The following is a 23292-nucleotide window of genomic DNA, read 5'->3' as shown; positions in this document are numbered from 1 at the left end:
TTCAATTCTGAGAATCGTAAAAATGTCGTAAACGCTTTTATTCAAAAATATCATTTTTTAACAAAAAACCAAAAAATTTAAATTTTTTCAAAATGACTTTTTTCGCGACTTTTTTAATATTTGAATGAAATAAACGTTATTATAGTTATTAGTAGGCTTATATTTATTCATTCGTGCAACAAAAAATATTTTTTTGAAAAAAAAAAATTTTTTCATTTCATATATTTTTTCAAAAAATTATTTTTTTAAAATCGATTTGTGCGTGAACTTTTTTTATATTTCAATGGAATAAACGATAGCATAGTGATTATTAGGCAAAAGTTCATTCATCCCTGCTACAGGAAATCATTTTTGAGGAAAAATGTCAAAAAGTCATAACCCTAATATACATATATGGGGGCTATATCCAAATCTTAACCGATATGGACCAAAGTTGATATTTCTCATTCCCGTGCCCTCATAAGTACTTGTGCAAAAATTTATCAACCTAGGGAGGGTGAAAAGTTTGTTTTTGCTTTGGTGGTGTGTTTGCGGCCAAACGCCTGTGTTTCGTTCTTTGTCGTTTTTGCGATTTATTCTTCCACAAGCAGTCATTTTTGAATGTAACTCACAGTTAAGCATAGTACACACGGTCCAACAAAACTGACAGTCATCGAGGTCTATTTCGTTAATATCAAAGTCTAGCTGAATAATTACTTTCCTAATCACTAAATTATACCTTAAATGTTGTATTTGAATCATTTTTAGCTAACTAAAAGTTTTTATTTGCCAGAAAATTGCCGTAAAAGTGCGTTGACTGTCAGTTTTGTTGGACCGTGTGTACTATGCTTTAACCAACATAGCAATAAACAAGCCTAAAAGATAGGGAGTATTTTTTTCTTCAGTTTCATCAAGACAATCGTTGATTAAAGACGGTAAAGTGAGTGAATATATCTGTGTTTTCTTAAAGAAATGGTGCTTTTTAGTACATAATTTAAATTATAACTGAACATTTTATAATTGAATCGAAAAGGTGAATGGAAATATTTTATTGGACAAAAAAGAAATTGCATTTAATATTGATATAATATTTAGGGGTGAATATTGCGAAAAGACTTGTTTTGTGGGTCGAAAACAGCAAAGTGCGAGAATGGGGTTTAATAACTATTTTTTGGCTTATACTGTTGTATAAGACTATTTTATTCATTAATTTGCGGTGAGCCATGTATATTTATGGATTTAAATTTTTTTTAAACCAACGGGAATGACTCTGTTTCCTCTCCATTTCTAACAATTTTTTTGAGGGTAATAAATAAATAAATTTATTAAATAATTATCATAGATTGAATAATCTCCAATTTATATTGAAAATGTCATTCCAGTGTTCCTTTTGTCTTACCGTGGCTAGAAAATACGCCACGGTAATGAGTGTTTGCACCTTGCCACCAATTTTTTTACATATAAATATGTAGAATATTTTATTTTGTGTTTCGAGCCTCGTTAAAGGACATTTTGTTTTACTTATTCCGTTTCTAAGAATTTATTTTTTTCAATATTTTTAACCCTAAATGGGTCGGGACACAGAAACAAGTCTTTTCGCAATATTTGTTTGCAGAACCCAAACAGTTGTTATTTTAGGGACTGTTTATGTTTGGGACATATGTATGTTAGAGAGGCCTTTATTTCTCCATGTAGTGACTGATAGATGAAGAATCATTCCTCAAATTGATCGGAATATATCATTACTTTGTAAAAGGTTTTCAACGGGTATAATTTTGGGAAATTTTTGGGAAATTTCGCCTCATTTAGATTGACGCATTTAGATGACGCATTTTCCAATACGAATTCATTATATCGTCGTCATAAGGGACGCCTGGACAAACTGCTGTAAAAAATCCAGAATGATCCGAAACATGTCCTTAAACTGAATTTTTACGAGAAATTTTGTGTCGGAGATACACGAAGAAATAGCCCGATATAGTCCATATTCGTATCTGATCTATGTATGTATGGAAGAAAAATAACGATGTGCATAGTTTGGACCAAATCGGTTACTCTCTTCGAGAGTTATATAACGCATCAACATTCGACCCATATGTATTCGACTTTTTAGAAGGTTTAACGTCTCAAGAAGACAAACTTTGAATTTTGCCATTTTTTGGTATTTTTGTTTTTTTTTTTTTCAATTAAATCAATGTAATTAGTGGTACTTTTGGAGAATGTATTTTTTCATCACGTTTTGTTGCCTAGTGTATGTTTCTTTTTATTTTCTTTTTATTTTTACTACTAAAAATAAGACAATGACCTGTACATTCATTTTTCCATAACAGCAAGGCGTCAAATAGACAAATGGCAGCAATCAAAAGCTAAAAATATTCACACACGCCAAAATAACAGACAAGACATGTCGAATGTACCAAAGCTGTGAATATCGGAAAGATTATGCAGTGTATCTTTTTAATAAATATTTATATGGATAGATGTATAGATACATAGTTATTACAAAAGATAAAATGTACATCAACCTGTACAAAAAGTTACGTTTGTTACAAAATGGACCATGAACATTGGATATTTTTAAAAAAGGTTTCTAGGAGGACTCAAAAAAGATGATAATTTGATTATAACTTTTAGAGATCATTCTTAAACCTGAATAGCATTGGAGGAGGAAAGTGGTAGGAGACAGGGCTCAAAAAATGCTAAAGCTAAAGAAGCAATAGATAAGAAAGCGTACCGATGGGCTCTTCGGATAATATCAGCGTAAGGGTATTTCAGCTTATAAGGTCTAACCTCAAGTTTGTGAATAAGTTCGAGAAGAACTATTCTCCCACAGCCAAAAGGGAACTGAACTAGTTATCAACGAAATTTCTACTTCAAGAACAGGAGAAGTCCCTATCGAGGCCCCTGAGGAGATTACGACCGAGGGAACCTCCTGTTCAAATAAGGATACATCTTCGACTAAGGCGTCTAAGTCAAAGCCTTCAAAAACGACAGAAAAAAAGGTCTAAAATGGCGAAGAAGGTATCCAAATACTTCGAGACGGTATTGCGTGACTCCTAACCAGTCTCAATTCCAAAATCCCATAAAAGGGCAATGAAAGTGTTTCAGAAAGTTTTGGGTCAATTTTAGTGAGTCTATAGAAGGAGTAAATGAAACGGTTAGGTTTCGCAAAATACTATCTAAGGATCAGGTCCTCGATCTGGTTGGGCGAGCTTTGATGATATCTTGCCTACACCAGGCCACAATCAAACCCGAACTACAGAGGACGAATAGTTGATAGACAGATTAACTAGTGTCCCAAGACTTCAATGGACGATTAACAACTTGCAGCCTAAAAATTACCTGGACAAGGTGGTATAAAACCATCAATGCATCAGAATTTAGCGCAGCCTGTGCTAAAGATACTGGTAGAGATTTTTAAAGTGTAACGTGATTTTGTCGTCGGCTGGGGTAAGGTCAGTCGCATCCAGCGTCTCCATAAGAACCCATTAAACCTTACGAAATTAGAAGACAAGTACTCCCCCTTTCCTGGGGGCAAAAATCGCATTCCTTATTGATTAAATACTAGTTAACAATCTACTTGTGTTTAAATGCGATAAAAATATATTCAGTTAGTATAGTTTAGGATTGAACGTTGGTGAGAAGATATTTCAGACAGACTGGAGGGGGAATCGGTGTTTTCGGTGTTCGGGCGTGTGCCGTTGGGAGCACAATAAATGATCGGTATTACGATGTATTCGGTGTCTGACGGACATATAGTTCGGTAACACGATGTACTCGGCTATCGCCTGTTGATGCTTGGGAGCACGATGGATTTGGCTCTATATGCTCGGGAAAACGATGTATTCGGTGTTCGGCTGTAGATGATCGAGAACACGATGGGCTCGGCGTTTGCCTCTTGATGCTTGAGAAAACGCTGGGATAGCTCTTGATGCTTGGGAAAACGATTTATTCAGTGTTCGTCTAGTGTTATGGCATAATATCTACCATGCGCTACTAGTTTCTAACTACGGAACAGCTGACCCGAAGGCTCTGTGGAACTGCTGACTCAAAAGCCCAGTGGAACAGCTGACTCGAAGGCGCTGTGGAACTGCTGGCCCAAGGCCTAATGGAACAGCTGACCCGAAGGCCCTGTGGAACTGCTGACCCGAAGACCCTGTGGGACAGCTAACTACGGAACAGCTGACCCGAAGGCCCTGTGGAACTGCTGACTCGAAAGCCCAATGGAACAGCTGACTCGAAGGCGCTGTGGAACTGCTTGCCCAAGGCCTAATGGGACAGCTGACCCAAAGACCCAAAGGAACTGCTGACCCGAAGACCCTGTGGGACAGCTGACTCGAAAGCCCTGTGTATGTATTAGCCACCACAACTTAATGGGTAGCCCTCAAAAAGTATTCCTAATGCTTTAGCACCGAAGTGTAAGTTGGAGAATTTAGAACTGTCTTTTATTCCAACCCGTGTCGCTAACTCCCTGCAGTAGTAAGCTCGCCATCAACAACTCAACATCATCAACTCTGGAATATTTGACAAACTCGACATATGGGATAAATGAGAATTACTTGTTGCAGGCAATGACAATGGATGTTGTGATGTTGCACTGAAATGCAAATCTCCCTTGTCTAAGACGTTATTTCTCTGCGAGTGGGTAGTAATGACGTAGCGTAGGTCTGTTATTGAATGGCTGGTTCTGTATGGTAAAGTAATAGTTCTTGTACGAGAACATGTTGGCACGTTACAAAAGCCTGCCTGCGTTTCTCGCACATATCCGGTCTATGAAAAGAGGTAAAGGTGACCTACATGCCAAAAGATCAGTAGATGTTAGGGCGTTTACATCAAGTGTAAATGAATAGAAGCCGACTTACATAAGGAGGTTGGACACGTTGAGAAGAATATGTAAAATTACATCCACACGACGGCCCTTCGCTGATAAGTCTTCTGACTTTATGAAAGGTGTTCTGGTGCAATTGGTAAGCTAAGTCCATGACTATGATCTTGGAGTCAATTCGGAGAAGACTATTTACCAGAATACGCAAAATTGGGGAATTTCAACCTACAGTTGTGGGAGAAGTTGCACTGATACATTCTCTGGAAGCAAAATACATACCTTTGTATAATCCTGGATCGCTTGACATATCTCTACAAGAACACTATTGGGAAATCTTGGGAGTATCGAATATCTGTTCAAATTATCATGTGTGCCAAAAGCTGCGTCATTTCTGATCACTAGAGTTACCATAGCAATAAAAAGCACTCCTCAGGCCGCCGTGAATGTGATACTGGATTTCCAACCTCAAGATATCCAAGCCAGTTTAAGACTGTGACGGCTTTTAGGCTCCGAGTCAAAATCGTGGCCGAATTTACACTTCGGACAGCGAAGGTTTGAAACTTAGTTGATATTCAGTTTGAATCAAACGACAAGAATCGCGTTAGCCATTATATGTCCACCTCCTTCAGGTTTGACTAATTATCTGTAATTTTTCCAAGTAGGAACATTCGAGCTGAAAGTAATTCTCCTCTGGACGGTTTGGCAATATATACAGATGGGTCCAAGATGGAGGAAGTCACTGACGCCTGCGTTTACTCCGAGAACCCATTAATTAAATGCTCATTTAAGCTTAATAATAGCTTCAGGCAGAGATTCTTGCTTTAAGGAAAGCAGCAGAATTGATTGAAGGACTTTGAAAGCAACCTTAGAGGACCGGTGACAATAGAGTCTTTTCTCATGAAGTCTTTAATGGCTATGGGGAAGGAACTCCGAACGTCTCCGAGTGGAGTGGCTGCATTAATTTATGTCGCGCGTCCTAAAAACCAAAACCTATCGATAGTCAAGGGCCCTTCGAGCTCTCAAGACCTGGACCATAAATTCTCTACATGATATTCGCATTATCTTTAAACTTTTCTGGCCCGGGTCATAGCAATATAATTGGAAACGAATTAGCAGAATTAGCTCTAAGTGTATCGATCTACAGGATCTACTTCGAGAAAGCACATTGCAGATGACTCTTCGAGCCTGGACACAGGACATCCAAAGCTATTTGGCCTGTGGTCTCTCATCGTAGAAAGACTTCCCTCCTCTCACTCTATAAGTTAGAAATTTTTGGGTTGTGGTAGATATTTGGTTGGATTGTGGGTTTTGTGTGAATAGCTGCCGAAAGGTAGCCACTTCAACAGGTCGATGCTACAGATCAATTGGGCGTAAGGCTGTGGGTTGATCTGACAAGAGTAAAATGTGCAGCGGGGGCAAATATCGTCAACACCGGGAATAATTCAAGCTTTGTACGCGTTAAGTATTGTTGACCAACCAGATCTCAGTTGCGCCAGGATGTTGTGGTAGCTCTGGCCAGGGAATGTTTGATGTCCGCAATCCTTGTAGGAGGATGTTGTTGTAGGACACGATTGTTTTTATACGATTTAACAGGTCGCTGGACTGCGCGAGTTTGAATAGTCTTCGGCGAGGTAGACATTGACAGTCTATCGATTTCCGTTGGTATGGCATCTTGGATATCGTGGCTGTAACGTTGGATGTGCCTACACGCAGAGAAAAAAATATGTTTGATCCAACAATATTCCAAGAGCAAAATATGTATTGTTAACATATTGTTGGATTCCTTATGTAGTATTGTGAATCCAACAATCGTTTTTGTTAAATCCAAAAATAGTTTGTGTCAACTGAACAATATTTCTCTCTTTTCTCCGAAATTTTTTTTCTCTTCTCTCGCTATTCGATGCCGTGTTGAAAAAACAATGTTGGTGAGTTGTGGTTTTTGTATGACATGCTGCCTTTATCTTTGTTTTTGTTTGTATGTATACCAACAATGAGACTCTTGTTTTTATTTGTTTCTGTTTTGTTTCATTCTTCTTCTTTATTTCATTCTTCATTCCTTTTCATGTTTGTTATGGTGTTTAATTATTCCTTATGTTGTGGTGGCTGCTTGTGGTTTTTTGTTTGTCTTTGTTGTCAGCTAAAGTAGCAAACCATGTATTGCGTTCATCAATACTCGTAATATTATACGCGATATTTATATCAAAGTTGTGTGGAAAGTGTATATGAGAAGTATAAACACTCAAATCAAAAAATTTAGTATCTGGTTTTCAGGGCTGACAATATGTTTTGTAAAAAATTTAGATTATGATTGTTCCTACAACCGGTATTGTTAACGATTTTTACAATATTACGGAAATTCGAAAGTTGTTTTTGTTTTCTATGTTCGGAACAAAAGATGGTATTTTTGGATTTGGATTACAATGTTTGTACAAAACAAACACATTTTTGGAACCAAAATAGATATTTTTGTTCCAACAAAACCGAAAAATATTTTTTCTCTGCGTGTAGGGGATGGATCCTGTACCACAATATGATGCTTGGGATGCGATGGCTGATGTCATGCCAGCACCAACTGTCTAGTGAGCAACATGACAAAATCCATGCCTCCTCATGTGAATGGTCCAGACTCGACATCTGGACACATTCGGTAGCGGTTCGCAGGTGCTTGAGCGGCTTACTGCTTTGTAGGTAGTAAACAAAATATCACTTGTCCCTGCCCCAGATACACCTTTTTAGATGTAATTCGAAAAATTTTAGTTGTAATTCGTAACATTTCATTTGTAATTCGAGAATTCCATTTGTAACACGAATTATTCCATTTATAATTCGAATTATTCCATTTGTTATTCGAATTGTTTCATTTGTAATTTGAATTATTTCATTTGTAGTTCGAATTATCCATTTGATATTCGAATTATTCCATTTGTTATTCGCATTATTTCATTTGTAATTTGAATTATTATTATTATTATTTTTTTTTTTTTTGAAATTCGAAACAAAAAATAGAAAATATTTTTTGTATTGATTTTATACCTGGTTCTTTCGAACTACAAATAAAATGATTCGAATTACAAGTGAAATAATTCGAATTAAAAATTAAATAATTCGAATTACAAATAGAATAATTCGAATTACAAATTGAAAATTTCGAATGGTCAAAACATTGTTAACAATATTTCTGAAAACTATTTTCAATGCCTATGCCCTGATTTTTACCTTCATCAGGGGAACGCCGTCAAAGACTGGCTGGCTAATACAGGACTTTCCAGATATCATTAGATTGTTTCTACGTACTCTGGATATAACCCCTAATGATTTTTCATAGAAATTTCTAGCCAAATTGCTTAAAAGGGACATTAATTACAATCATGCCAAAATTATGCCTAGAACATCATTTTTCTATCAGAATCAATGACAAAACTGCTGAAAACAATAGGGAACAAATTATTCCATCATTCTGATTACTAAAATGACATAAAAAGCGAAGAATTTGGAAATTATGAATCGATTATTTTGGTACATCATTTTTAATGCTCAATTTAAAAATGCCCATTTCTTGTTTTCCGGTAAAATTTTAGTATAACGGTACTGTAAACAGAATATTTTTGTATGACGTAATTAATACAACTTATCAACTCGTTTCCAAGTTATCAACGTTTACATTTTTTATTTCAGGTTGCATCATTTTCAGTGGCAGTAACTGTATATATATCGTTCGTATCGTATATATCGATCATTAGAGTTGGGCAATCTCGTTCAATTGAACGATCCGGATCAATATCTCGTTCAATGGACACCGGTAATTCCTTCGACAAAACTGCGTATACTTAATTTCACACGTTGGTTTTTATGATGTTACTCATTCGTCTTTGAATAATTACAGTGATTCGGATCGTACAATTGAACGAGATTGCCCAACTCTAGTGATCAGGGTACCAAGGGCTATCCATGCTACAAATTTCAATACGATCCGAGAGATGCGCCTAAACGACATTTATTGCGTATTCGGTTCATAAACTTTCTTCAATAAGATATCTTCCAAATATAGGTATTTTCTTTATTCTTAAATATTTCACACATAATTTTTCTCAGTATACTTTGGATATGTAAATTGTGATTTTTCTTTAAAGATTATAATATGAAAAAGAGGAAAAACAAATGTTTTTTACTCACCATTATCTGTGGCATCCACTTCATCGCTATTGACCTTATTGGTGCTGGCCAATAAATTGATTTTGTCCTGGCGTTCTTTACGCGTTAAACGCACCATGATGACGACTTTTTAAATAATACGGCGCCACAATTGAAAACCGTTACAATGCACTCACACACACTGAGTAATTGATTGACTTCCTTTCTCCCAAGAAAGAAAAAATACACACAATCACAACAACAAATCCTATTTGTATAAGTGTTTTTGTGGGAAGGAGACAAGTGGGAGTAATCACTTAAATCTGTAAAAGTTTTATACGATTACTACAGAAGACAATGGGGTGGGGTGATGGGGTGTAATACCACAGTTGTTGGCAATAATAAGAAAGGACACGAACATGTAAGCAAAAAAAGAAAGGCGAATTGGCAAGTTGTTTGGTGGTTTTCTTTCACTTTAGGTTAACAGGCCAACAACCTAATCTTTACACTACACAATGCACGACGAACACTACTGGGAGGCCAACACGATGAAATGACTTTCTTGGCAGGACGAAGACGAATGGCAGTGAGAAGGAAAGAAAAAAAACTGGAAGATGACGCACTAGCACAGATTTTTAATTTCTTTTATTTTGTATTTTTTGCACAGTGTGCATATCTGTTCTTGCCCTTCTCTTTTCTTTATGTTGCAAATTGTCACAAACACGTTTATTGTTTGGCTTTATTTTGTTTGTTTACATCTAAACCCGCCATCAACAAATTTAATAAATGTATTATCTTTTATGTTTTTCTTCTTACTCTTTCAACACAATTTACGCAACAATCTGTTGCCACCGAATATACAAATTTAATGCCACATAACTTTTTAGCCCCCTCTCCCCCAGTGGAGAGTAGTTTGTTGTCGTTATTAATTCGTCGTTTGTCTCTTTTGTGGATTTTTGTTTTGCTTCTTCGTCACTTCTTCTTGTTGTACGACGTCACTTTGCATTCAATATTTGTTTATGTATTCAAAACGATTGTTTTTTTTTTAATTTTTTGTTGGTTGCACGCTGACGGGCAACTAATCGCCAACTAATACCCAATTCACACATATAAACACACTCGCAGAAAAACGTACGCCCAGGAAACTTTAACACAAGAAATTATTGAAAATTAAATAATTTTTCATCCACAATAAACATGAAAATAATACGTCATGGGTTGGTAGGGCGGGATGGGGAAACGAAGACAATTTTGTCCAGAGTAGCCAGCCAATGGACACAACAACGAAACGACAAAAGAAAACACGACGACTTGCTACAACTTTGCATGCAGACCATCAACTGACACAGACAGTCAAAATGAACATAACAAAAGTTTTGAAAAACTGAAAAAGCTCAAACAGCATAAATTCCGTTGAATGCGTGTGAGAGAGAGTGGGAAGAGTGTGCGGTCTAATAAACAGGAAACAGTGCTGCATATTAAACAACTGTACTTAAAACCGTTAAAAACAGATAACATATGAACCAGTGTTGTCATATATTTTCTAAAAAAAAAACGTCGCATACTTTTTAATGGTAAAAGTAGCAAAAGAGCGAACTGGAAAAATGAGTTCCACATACAACTTTGTTCAAAAAGTACCCAACATACCACATAAAAATGAAAAGTAATAGGACTTGAGAATAATAGGCTTAAATGTCGTTTAGGGGCGGGCGCCTCTGGGGTGAGGCTGTAATTTTTACAGTAGATATCCCTTGGCGACCTAAATACAACGATATGTAGTTTTCCGGGGGAAGTCCGTACTATCCGAGATATGGGTCTTGACATTTCCGAAATTTCACACTTAAACACCATTGGGTTTTTTGGTCACATCTCGGATCAGGCTGAAAATTTTACAGTAGATATCCCTTGGCAACCTTAATACAACGATATATAGCTTTCTGGGAGGAAGTCCATACTTCCCGAGATATGGGTATTGACATTTTACAATTATATCGTGGGCAATATAGGTATCGTTTTAAAGCTTATGGAGAGAAGTTTTGTGCACGTGATCTATTTTTACACTTGTTTATAGGAGAATATATTCAGCCTTATTACGGTTTGTTACGCGCCGGCTATCCGCTGAATAAAATCAAAGCATAAAATCGAATGAAAATGTATGAAAAATATACGAGGTCGGTTTGGGCATGGTAAGATAACAAATTTGCCTGGCTAGCTCATCCAGGAGGTAAGTTCTCAACCCGTTATTCTTCAGCGCGCGAACATATTAAAATAAACATTCCATGCCACGGAAACCAAACGTTTATTAAAAGTAGAGTTGATTTTAAATTATATTGCACAAAGTCAATTGTGAGTCATTGTTGTATCTTACCTGTGACCATTTGTGGTATGACGAGGTCTAATGTCATACCTAGGTACACTTGTCCCACCCTGTCGCCTATGACATTGTATGTACCTTTAATTTACAATGTCCCTTAATGTGACCTTCAAAACCTAAAAGCCTTGGTTACCCAACATTCCTTTTAAATGCGAAGTCAGTTTAGCATTTCATATTCATAACAAAATTCATTTTATTAAACATAATTCATAATAATATTTAGGGAAAATAATTGAAATTAAAAATGAAAAATTAATTGCATATTTGCATTAATTATTAAATTAATTAAACATTAAAAAAAATTAAATAGAAAAAAGCTAAAAACTAAGAAAAAGGCTAAATGTCAAAATATTTTTTTTGTTTATAACAAAAACCCCATTTTGTGCAATGGCACTAACCAAAAAGTCTATTAAAATAGCCTGATGATTGAGCTCAATAATCTAGCACTCGAAAAAAATTACCCATTAAAATATTATTTTTGGGTCAAGTCAAAAAATGTTTGCTGGGTTGTGTTCTAATATTTGACACTCATCTTCTTTTACAAAAACACTAAACTATTCTTAAATCCTAACGGGATGTTATTTACAAAAAAATATAAAAAAAATGTATGTCTATTTATGTACATGAAGGTCAATTATGTACCGTTATGTACAGAAAACAAGAAATTCAGGAAAAGCAAAATTTCAGAAATGGCAAAAATTTCAATAAACCCAAAAAATATGTTTAAGTATGTATTACATACATACAAATATGTAAATAGGTCGGTTATGAACCGTTATTCATGGCAAACAAATATTATATAAAATGTCAAAAATTCGATAAGAGAGAAATATGTTAATTGGAGGATTTCAATTTTGCAATAATTGATGTAGGCTTTGATGTCGATTTTCACTACATTTTAAATTTCATTTGTACATCACCGCATAAATTATGTGTGTGGATATGTCCAGATAAACCACTCTTGGGAGGATTTCTTCTTTACGGACGTCTTCTGTGGCTTGTGCAATATAGTTATGTCGTCATACATCCAATATTTTTTTTCCTTGGGACACTTTATCCAATAATATGTATTAACTGCACTCGTTACAAATTTGGAATTATGCAGGCACAGCACGGATTTAAAATAATGATGTCGAGGCACTATTGAACCTAATCGAAAAAAAATTTTATTTTCGCACTCATAAATCACCAATATGTTTTCTTCCTTACCTTGCATAAAAATGCAAAAGAAAATTATCACAAACTCTGCTTTGTTTGTCGATGTCTCGTTGTATGGAAGAAAGTCACTGATCACTATGTAAAGTCTTTTTGCATACATTTATTTACTGTGTTTAATAAAAAGAAAATGTCGACTTCAAAATACATATATTTTGCACTGACTAAATTTATTTAGCGCGAGTGTATTTATTTTTTTGTCCGCCTCGTTCGAAAGTTTTTATAAAATGATCAGTGTGAGATCCAATTTGACATTTACTTACACATGCATACATATGTGTTAGTTAATGCTATTGGGTTTATCAGTGATGACAATTGCAGTGTTGCCACTAGTCCACCTTAATGATTGGCGTAAGCGTATATCATCGCGTACGACGTCAAACATATTAAGGTCGGCACAGAATGGACGTACTCAATATAAAATGAGGCGATCCGTTTCAGGTTGGCGTAGTCGTATCAAAAATTGCAAATTGACGTGTCGTAACGTCTAATTGGTATTATGTATGTCGTACACGACATTTTCGCAACGACTAATTGGTATTATGTATGTAGTATACGAGATATTACAACTCTGTATGCCATTCTTTTACAATTTTGCTACCACGGGAGGCGTTCTATTACGAGAAACGCTGTGAAATTAGTCGTTAGAGATTTTGTTGACGACAACAGACAAATTTCTTAAAGCGTTAATAAAAACGAACAAATAAAATGGATTTAAACAAAAGGTATGTGTCTATATTACAAAAAGATTATATATTCGTATAAATTTTATAATATTGCACATGTTTTAGAACAAAAGTCACCACCAAGAAGCAGTTTGACACAATGGTCCAGATTTTGCAGAACAATCCAAATTTGGCCAGAGGTTACAGCAATGGAATAAAAAAATTTACGTGAAAGAAGAGTGGAATAAAACTAGTACAAAACTCAATATGTTAGGACCGCCAGTACGAACAGGTGAGGGTTGGATGAAAGTCTGGGCTGACTACAAATTCATGTTAAGGAAGAAGTTAGTTCACAATAAGGCGGAATGTCGTACTACAGGTGGAGGATCCTTCATGCAGTACATACTAACAGACACGGAAGAAACAGCATCAAGCTTGTAACAATTGGATACAATTGTAAACGCGGACAATCAATCAATTGGAATCCAGCAGCCTTCATCGCTTCGAGAAACACCCACTGAGGAAGAACTGTTTGAAGCATGTATAATCCACGAAGATTTAGAAAATCACGATCCCTGCACAGTTACCCCTCCAAGCGTAAGCATATCTCATCCAAAATAGCAGCAGGTCCTAGTGAGTCAGGATCCCCGCACAATAACCCCCATAAGCATAGGTATCACTCATGGAATAACCTGTGATCACAAACCTACAAAATACAATTTTATCATTATAAATTTGTGCATTATTTAAACGAAATAAAACATACCACAGTTGCATTAAGGCTATAGAAACCCCTCCGGTTCAAATATTTAAACCGTTCTTCCATTTTTGGAGCAACAATTTTGATGTGTGTCCCGTCTATACATCCAATTGCACCAGGAAATCCAGTTTTTTTCGAAAAAATGTGTCTTAATTTCATATTTCTCATCTTCTCGAGTGGGAAAGGATATCCATTTCGGGCAGAGCTTCTTATACATTACATTTATGCATTCGCGGAACACATTGCTCACAGACGACTGTGAAAGGCTGATATTGAAATCGTTGCCAGCGCCTTTTTATAACTGCCTTCAGCAAGTATCCGCATTGTTGCTGAGAGTTTCACTTCATTTGGTACACATGTCGACCTTATCTGATCATAAAAATCTGATCAATTTGCTCGAGAACATATTTGAATGCATCCTTAGTAAGCCTGAAGTAACGAACAAATCTAAAAACAAAGCATCAACATTTTTCCTTTTTTTTTTGTTTAAGTGTTTACTTCCGAGTATATTCATCCTCATCGTCAGATATAAAATAGCCCACACTTAACATTTTGATGGTTTATTAACAAATAAATGTTTTTTTTCTAACTGGCGCTATTTTCTGTTTTCTTTTTTATAACAGGGTGGTGTGTAACAGTCGAAAATATTAATAATCTTCAACACCATGTATTTTTTCAATCTATTACAAAAAAGGCGTAGTCGAAAATTTTACATAATACCAAAAATTATTGACTACGCCTAAGACTACGTCTACGACACTTGAACGCCTAGGGTGATTAAGTTCCTGGTCGAAGCCGGCTATTTAGGAATCTTTCAATTTAAAAGAAAGTTTTGATCGCGTAGCCCACGTAGCCCCGGCCGAAGGCCGACTAATTAAAAACACTTACAATTTAAAAGAATGTTTTGATCGCGTAGCCCACTTTTGCTCCTGTCCATGGGAGAAAGTCTTAAATCCCCTGCCGAAGGCCGACTACTTAAAAACACTTTTTTATTATGTTGACGTATAATAATTTACTAAATTATTATTAGAAAATATAATAACCATTATTAGTTATTGGCCGCATTGGAAAATACTCTTGCATAGGTTTTAGAAATAATGGTGATAAAAATAAAAAAGTCAAGACCATATCTCGGGAAGTATGGACTTCTCCTCGGAAAGGCCATCTATAGTAAAAATCCCAGAGGTGCCCATAAACAACGTAATGGTGTTAAAGTACGAAATTTCCGAAATGTCAAGACCCATATCTCGGGAAGTATGGACTTCTCCCCGAGAAACTATATATCGTTGGAATCAGGGTCCCAAGGGCCATCTATGATAAATTTTCAGCCCGATCCGGGAGGTGCCCATAAACAACCTAATTGTGGTAATGTACGAAATTTCCGAAATGTCAAAACCCATATCTCGGGAAGTATGGACTTTCCCCGGAAAACTATATATCGTTGGGATCAGGGTCCCATCTATGTTATAAATTTCAGACCGATCCGAGAGGTGCCCCTAAATGACACTTGTTCCTGATTGTTTTTAAATTTGTTTGACATATTGTATACATTGTTTTGAAGTTTTATGGCTACTTTACACGATATGTTTTTTACATATGAGTTGTCACTTCTACCATACAAAATGTATATGCAAAGTGACAACTCATATGTAAAAAAACATATCGTGTAAACCACCCATTAGGAAGACTCGAAAGAAACAAGTTAAAAAGTAAAGGCCTACGTACATAAGCTGCCTCGCCTGTTTGCCTAGCTTGCTTCTGATAAAAGAATAAAAAAGAAAAGGGCAACCCAGTTCGAAATTTGCTTGGCCTTCTTTATTCTTTTATTTTTATTGTGCCAAAAATGAAGCAGGAAAGCAAGGCAACCAGGCAAAGCAGCTTATGTACCCAGGCCTTAAATGTCGGCTTTCCCGACAGAGTGTTTCGGGAGTTTACGTCATTTATTTGACAGATAGTGTATGGAATTGATATTTGAAATAAAACATGTTGAATGTAAAATGCGTTCAAGGCTTATGTACCCGGGCCTTTATATGCTTTTTACATTAGAACAAAAATTAGGTTTTAGGGCCGTATAGTCATTTATTTGCTAAAACAGGCAAAATTGTTCGTAATTTCCCAAGAAGTGTGCAGTATATTTGCCGTTGGAGTACATCTTTTCCTATGAATTCACTTATGAATTTTACAAGAGAGCGCGCAGCTAGGATGCACTCCATTTTGTTTCCACAGCACACAACTATGATGCACTCCGTTTTCGATCCAAATCACAACTTTTTATGTAGTCTTTTGGATTGAATTTAAAGGCTCTCTTCAGATTGTGTTTTTAATCAATCCAAAGATGCAGTAAAAATGCAAGCTATTGCGAAATATCCCAGAATAAATAAAATGCATTTATTATTTGTGTAAAACAAGAATACAAAGAACTTTATTATATAAACATTTATTAAAAAATGTTTCATTAAATTCAAACACAATTCAGTGTACTTCCTCCGTTCTCCATTTAATCCAAACGCAACTGATTTTGCATCGCCATCCTAAAGGGTTTTTATGTTGCCTTCCCATCACTAGTTCAGCTTTCGGCATGGACTCCACTCCAATAAAAATTTCCGTCTCGTAAATTACCACAAAAATGTTCGCAACTTTAGTTTGTATTTTTTATTTTATAACAAATTCTTCGAAATATATTCACACTTGTTTCTCTTTTGAAGAAATTATGTCGACGGGTAGAGATCAACCAACTGTTTTTGTTTTATAGGATTCTCTAAAGCAACTGCTTATAAAATGTATCGAACGGAGTGCATTTTTCATAACTCTGTTGGACGACATCGAAAGATGTTGTGAAATCATAACTCCAATTGCACAACTTCCAATTCTTTTTGCTGGGTTACCATACAAAAATAAATGACGATGGTTTACATTCGGCATCGTTTCGTGATTTTGCAGATTTGACCAGATTAAGCAATAAATCCTCATAAAGTGGGTTAACCCGGCAAAAAACTGTAGTGTAACCGCACTATTATAGTTCGTTTATATATCACCGGATTTAACAAACCCACTGGGTTTTAAATGCCAATTCCTTTGCGTATACGTCAAATAAATCCTCATTAAGAAGGTTAACCCTGCAAAAGGCTATAATATAAACATGGCCTTATACTTATGCTAGGAAATCCACTGGATTTCACGAAATCATGAAATACATCCCGTTGTTTACACTCATTTTTTATTGATTTCAAACATATCACAATAATCATGGTAGATGCATATGTGCAGTATAATACCCCGGTTACACTTAACGGGATTAACCCAGTGGGTTTGGGTTTCAAATGTCAATTCCATAGCGCAAACGTCAAATAAATCCTCTCGAAGTGGGTTAACCCGGCAAAAAACTGTAGTGTAACCGTACTATAAACCAGCTATAAACAACGCACGAAAATACCATACTATTATACGCAACCCTGCTTTTTCGTCATAAACTACCGAAAAATGCAACTGTTTTATGTTGTTGTTGTATGATGGAGAAAAACAGAAATACTTAAACAAGTGGTCTGTTCCAGAACTGCAAGAATCTACTAATTTTTCGATAACATAAAGGAAAAAATGCTATCGTAGTAACAAATAGTAGCTTCTTGCAGGTTCTGGAACAGAGCAATTAAGAAAAGTGAAAATAAATTGTTAAAATAACTTGCAAAACGTATGTTTTTTTTTTAATTAAGTCAAATCAGTTGATAAACATTTGTGCTGTGAAAATCCTGTTTTTTCTAATTAAAATTATCGTGTCTGTGTGTTGTGTGATTGTGAATAAACTTCATTTATTTCTAGGATTTCGTAAAAAGAAATCATATAATGTTTGTTCGTTTACTCAAAATTTGTACAAATTGTTACTGGATGTTGTTCGTTTACCCTACAGTACAATGCAAAAGACCTTAGTCGATTACAAGAAGTTACTGGACTTGTACAAATTATTGAGCAAACGAACACACCTATTATTACACGCCGTGGCAAATACAACTCTGTTGTTCAAAATAAAAACAACTGCCACCCGGCCATGGCCCAATTATACAGGTCCTCTCTCAAGCGAATTCAAACAATAACAAAGATTTGAAATGTCAAAATTCATAAACAAAGGCGAAAAATTTGTTTTCTCCCACACGGAATATGTTTGAGGCGAATTTCTTTATTGTCAATTAAGGTAGATGCAGATATAACATTTTCCGAGAAAAAGTTGTTGACGCAGTTATTTTTGTTTGGCGTAACAGAAAATACCAGCTGATCGATCTTTAACTGCCAAAATAAGTTATTGTAAATTAAATTCTAATACAAAACACAACAAATGTTGACATTTTACGTGTACAACATAAAGTGGATTTGTTTTCTTTTTCCGATATACATCTACCTGTTCCTCTACAGTTTGACATTTCTCTACCTCACAGCGAATTCAAATGACAAATATGAATTTTGACAGCTCAAATCAAAATCATTTGTTTTTGAGAGAGGACCTTTATAATTGGGCCATGCACCCGGCTTTCACATTTGTTTGTTTACAAATATAGTTTTTGATGGAGGACTTATTAAATTTTAGAATCAATATACAATTTTTGAATTAATTCTGGCCTTTTGTGTCCACAGGATCGCCAACACTACCCAAAAGTTCAGCCGTTTCAAAATTAAAAGAAAAATATAAAACAAAGTATTCCAGAAATTATTTTTAAAGAGCTATGTCTGAAGCGTACATCAATTATTAACAACAAATAATGCTTGCATATATTGTAACTCCGGTCATTCAGTTTATGCATTTATTACACAAAATCAGTGTATTTATCCTGAGCACCGGCTATCACACTGGACGTACAATATTTTTGATATTGTTGAAAATATGCCATTTTATTAGAGATCTCTTTGCCGCTTTGATCGTCATAGGAGAAGAATTGTACAATTTTCTATGTGAGTTAAATGCAAGTGTTAGTGCTGTCTCGCACTATGTACGAACATCTGCAAATGGCGGAGTGAGTAGCGTTATCGATGCTGGGTTAATCTTTTGCCGTCACCTGAGTAAATTCTTCTCCAACACCCGAATACATTCGAAGTTATTGGCCACCAAGTTAGGTTCATTTGTATGTGATTTCTTTGAATTGCTGAGAAATGCTTTATTGCTAATAGCCGACTGTGTATGGTGGCTGATTACGCTTGTGCCAAGGATATTGCTGTACCTCCTTATCGCCGTGGGAGATGCAATAGTTGCAATTATTACAACAATACGAAAAGCTATAGTATACAGTGTTACTGTAGTAATAGAGGATATATTCCGGATAACAATTGCGGTGACAGTGCTTATTGTTGTATGGCATAATAAGAGACGCTTGGCTTTATTTGTAATCCGATCTATAAGATATTTAAAAGATGTAAGTAATTTCTCTTTTGTTTGTTCGTTTGTCTGGAGGTATATAATTGATAAGATGCTCAAACAATTCTTATTGTAATTTTATTTATTTTATATACCTATGTATGTTATATTTCTTTACAGATACTTGTTTTATTCTATCGTCGCCTAATTTTATTGTACAATCGTTTATTTCGACGCCAAAGAAGAAATCCCTCCCTAAATGGACAACCACAAAATAGTACACCCACCCGATCACGTTTACCACGTCAAAGTGTTTCACCGGCAACAAGTGAGAAATCTATCGATACCCATCAACGTTGTGTTGTGTGTCGTGATCGTCCTAAATGTGTCCTGCTTTTACCCTGTAAACATTTGTGCTTGTGCGATGAATGTGCAGATTATATTCTCTTTTCGGGACAACGTCAAACGTGCCCATTGTGTCGAACAAATATTGTGCATTCAATGTCGGTATATACGTGACTATAGTGGGGAGATTTTGTTTTTAATCCATCTAGTATATAATTACTTTAAATATAAGAAGTATGTGTAGTATAACTAAGAGTCCTTTTGTACAAAGTATTTTAAAACGAGTTTTTTAATAAAATACCTAAGATGAGAAAGATTTAGTAGTTTACAACCAACTCAATTGCTCCCGCTAATGCAACAATCAGGTTATCCGTTTCAAGCAGTTTTATTAGTTTCCAGTAGGACATTGTTGTCCATACTTTAAAGGCCAGAAAGGCGGGACCTTTCAAAGTTGGTAATAATAGAAACTACATTTATTCTTTGTCTCTATAATAATAGTCCGTATACAGGTCGGGTTGTCTATCGTATTAACTGATCGATGCCTACGCAAACTTATGTGCGAAATCTTCAACGCATGCTCGCAATTTTCACATAGGAAGGGGGCAACACCAATGCAAGGGTAAGTCTATTTTTAATTTCATTTTAAATCATTTTAGAATATGCAATAGGAAAAATACTTTTGAAGCCTCATATGATCGACACCTTGACAACGATTGTACTTATGCATTCCTGTGATACATCCACAGTTGAAGATGTAGTCAGTATCTCTCCGAGTCCGGTATTTTTATACCCTCAGCCTTTAGGCTAACGAGGGTATATACACCAAAAATGTGCCTCATCGAAATAACGGTAGGTCCACCCCTTCGGGTACTTCCCCTCTCAAAAGTTCAAAATTTTTCTGTAAAATGTTGTTAACGATAACTCTTGAAGGGAGAAAGAGATTTGGTTCAAACTTTGCACATCGTATTATTACTTAGAGATGTGGCTTGTGTTCCACTCCACTCGTTCGGGACCTCCCACACAAAATTGGGTAAAGTGAAGATTAAGCGCTCCCCCTTGCGGCTCCCTTTACGACTGTAAATTTTTTTTCGGGGCACGTCCATACTTCCTTAGATCATGGCCTAAGGACTAAAGCTATTTTAAAGGTTTTTAGTTTGTTTTATGTATATGCAATATTGCCACAAAGTATATACATTCAATAGAGAGAGATCACAATATTTTAGATGCTAGATTGAAATTTAGAACAGAGTATAATATATTATTCCTTGGATGTTTAGAATTGAAAATGAACCGTATCACGTTCGGCTTAGTCCCCATACACAAGTTTTTAACCAAATTCTCCAACAGCATTGAAGCAATAACTAAATAATCTTTCATATCTACCCATATAGATTTACGTTTTGGTAGTGCATCCCAGAATTTTCAACCAACTTATCTGGCATTTTGGGTTCTAAATCCCGTAGAGAATAGCTTTCGCAATATTTTCTATAATTCGAGGCTATTAGCATAATTTTTAAAAATATCGTCAGTAATATAGATTTTGGAAATCTTTTTGGTGGAAGAACCTCCATGCAAAAAGTGGTGAATATAAATCCACGTTCGAATACAGGGATTACATTCGCGGATATGTCGAATGGAGATATTCAGTGTTTGGAGAAGTGTTTGGTCCGAACATAACGCACTTTCTTTTTTAAAGTATGTATCCAGATATCACACATTAACTTCAGTTTCATTAAAAAAGTTTTGTATTATTGTAAGTCTTATGCCACACTATGAAAATGTTCATGAAAATGTTTTGAGCTTATGGGTAAGAAGGGAGAAAGGGAGCTCCTTCACCTCCGCTCTCTCCTAAAAGCTAAAATATTTTCATGTGTTATTTTCAAAGTCTGGCACAAGAGTTTGTCATGGTAGTACAAGAAAAGGTAGCAGCAATACCCAGCTGACTGAACTGGGCTGTAGTGTTAATGCCAAATTCGATACGGCATTTTATATATTTAGCTCTGTTCCAGAACTAAAAAGTTTTTACAATTTTTACCACTTTTACACATTTTGCGTTCCCGTACACAAAATTTATATGAAAATCGTTTACGACTTTTACAACTTTTACCACTTTATAAAGTACGGGAACAGACCATTATATTAGGGATATACATATATTTTTTTAAGAACAAATTTGTTCATCCGAAAAAAATATTTCCCATAAAGACTCCTCCATATTATTGACATGTAACCTCCCCAAGGGTCCGAACGACATGCCGCACACTTAAACACCGCTTATAGAGGCGGTACAATATTTGTTAATATGTGTGGTGTTTTGTTAAACTTAAAAAGAATAAAGCCGTAATAAACATGTACTTTTTTATTTTCAAAAGCAAATGATTGAAAAAGCTTCTCTTTTTTCAATGAATTACCAGCGACCCCAAACATTTTTGCAAGAATTCTACCATGGTAGAATTGATTACAATTTTTTTTCTTTTTATGGCCTAATCTGTCAAAAGCAGGTTTGACATTTTGTAATGTTTTTGACATTATGCAATCATAAAGGTAGATATATCGCTGAATTGTTCCAACAAAAAACTTCTGCTGTAACACTACATCTTAAAATTGAAAACAAGGACAAAAAATGTGTATTCGCGTGGCAAAATAAAATTGTTGATTTTTTTAGCAGAACATACGAATGAACAATTTATCAAATATTGATATTAATTTAAATTTGTTCCAAAAGTACGGGAATGTAAAAATTACAATTTTTGTAAAAATTCTGCTGACATTTATCTGCAAATCGGATGCCAGCAATCACGATGTCAGATTAGCCAAACTTGTCAAGTAGAAAATAAGTGAACGACATTTTTTCGTTGTCATAAGTTTGAGAGGAACTTTTGCTATTTTTGGAACACTTTTCCAACAAGAATATTCTGGAGCCTAGCTAAAGAAATGTTTTAACATATAAAAAGTGAAGCTCTAAGTTCCATATGTTTTTGTAATGCGGGATAGCTATGCAGGTACATCTACCATTATTATTGTACCATGCCATTTGACGTTTAAAGCCATGGCTGCAGGGTAGCATTTCTCAGTGATTTTCATACCTGGCCCACCTCTACTTTATTGTACCCATGGCATAATAATATAGGTAAAGTCATTAGAATAATGACAATACAACTCTGTAAATCTGTAACTCATCAATCAAAAAAAATACAAATACAGCCATGCGTATATGCGTCATCGTTTTCAGATATAGCTGTGTCTGGTTACCCTAAAATTTGTAACAACTTGTACCAATTGTTGCTGGAAGTCGTCTGTTAACACAAAAAACCAGCAAAAGAGAGCGATTCGAGAGAGACATTTTGACAGTTCTTTCACTGAGAGCTTGCAAATTCTTGCTGGACAAATTTCTTCTAGCAAGCACTTGCAAGCTCTTCTTCTTCCTGAAAACAATCAATCAGCCGTTTTTAGTTTTTTGTTGATTTATGTTTGTGAACCTTAAAAACAATTTTATTGTGGAAATAACATAGTCTAATTGTATTGTTTTATGGAGAACAAATTTGTAAAGTGGAAAAATACTTTTTTGTTTCATTTTCTTTTTTATTTTTAATAAAATACAACGTGTTTGCTTCCTTTGTTGGCTGACAAATTGTTGTGTTTTGGCAAATCAGCTGATTG

General features: G+C 35.4%; 2 protein-coding genes across 7 annotated transcripts in view; one reads left to right on the top strand and one right to left on the bottom strand.

The window, feature by feature from the left end:
- vari (MAGUK p55 subfamily member vari) overlaps window positions 1-12752 on the bottom strand; it is a 75266-nt gene extending 62514 nt beyond the window's left edge. Inside the window, exons 1-3 of one of the 6 annotated variants that reach the window (XM_073969557.1) lie at window positions 12519-12752; window positions 9320-12458; window positions 8978-9258 (exon numbers count right to left, since the gene is read on the bottom strand). In XM_073969557.1, the coding sequence (XP_073825658.1) occupies window positions 8978-9074 (97 nt within the window). In that variant the 5' untranslated portion in view covers window positions 9075-9258; window positions 9320-12458; window positions 12519-12752. Of the gene's footprint in view, window positions 1-8977; window positions 12459-12518 lie in introns of those variants that run through there. The other 5 variants (XM_073969559.1, XM_073969561.1, XM_073969560.1 and 2 more) reach the window with 5 other exon arrangements.
- A 5659-nt stretch (window positions 12753-18411) lies between these two features.
- LOC141393132 (uncharacterized) lies at window positions 18412-19946 on the top strand. Its single transcript, XM_073966086.1, has 2 exons — window positions 18412-19345; window positions 19468-19946. The coding sequence occupies exons 1-2, from the start codon at window positions 18698-18700 to the stop codon at window positions 19804-19806; spliced, it is 987 nt and encodes a 328-aa protein (XP_073822187.1). The 5' UTR covers window positions 18412-18697; the 3' UTR covers window positions 19807-19946.
- Window positions 19947-23292: the final 3346 nt, after the last annotated feature.

This window comes from Musca autumnalis, unplaced genomic scaffold, assembly GCF_047663935.1.
Source record: "Musca autumnalis isolate F117 unplaced genomic scaffold, ASM4766393v1 scaffold_2, whole genome shotgun sequence".
Taxonomy (NCBI): domain Eukaryota; kingdom Metazoa; phylum Arthropoda; class Insecta; order Diptera; family Muscidae; genus Musca; species Musca autumnalis.
The sequence above is the reverse complement of the archived record's forward strand: the minus strand, read 5'-3'. Positions and strand labels throughout refer to the sequence as shown.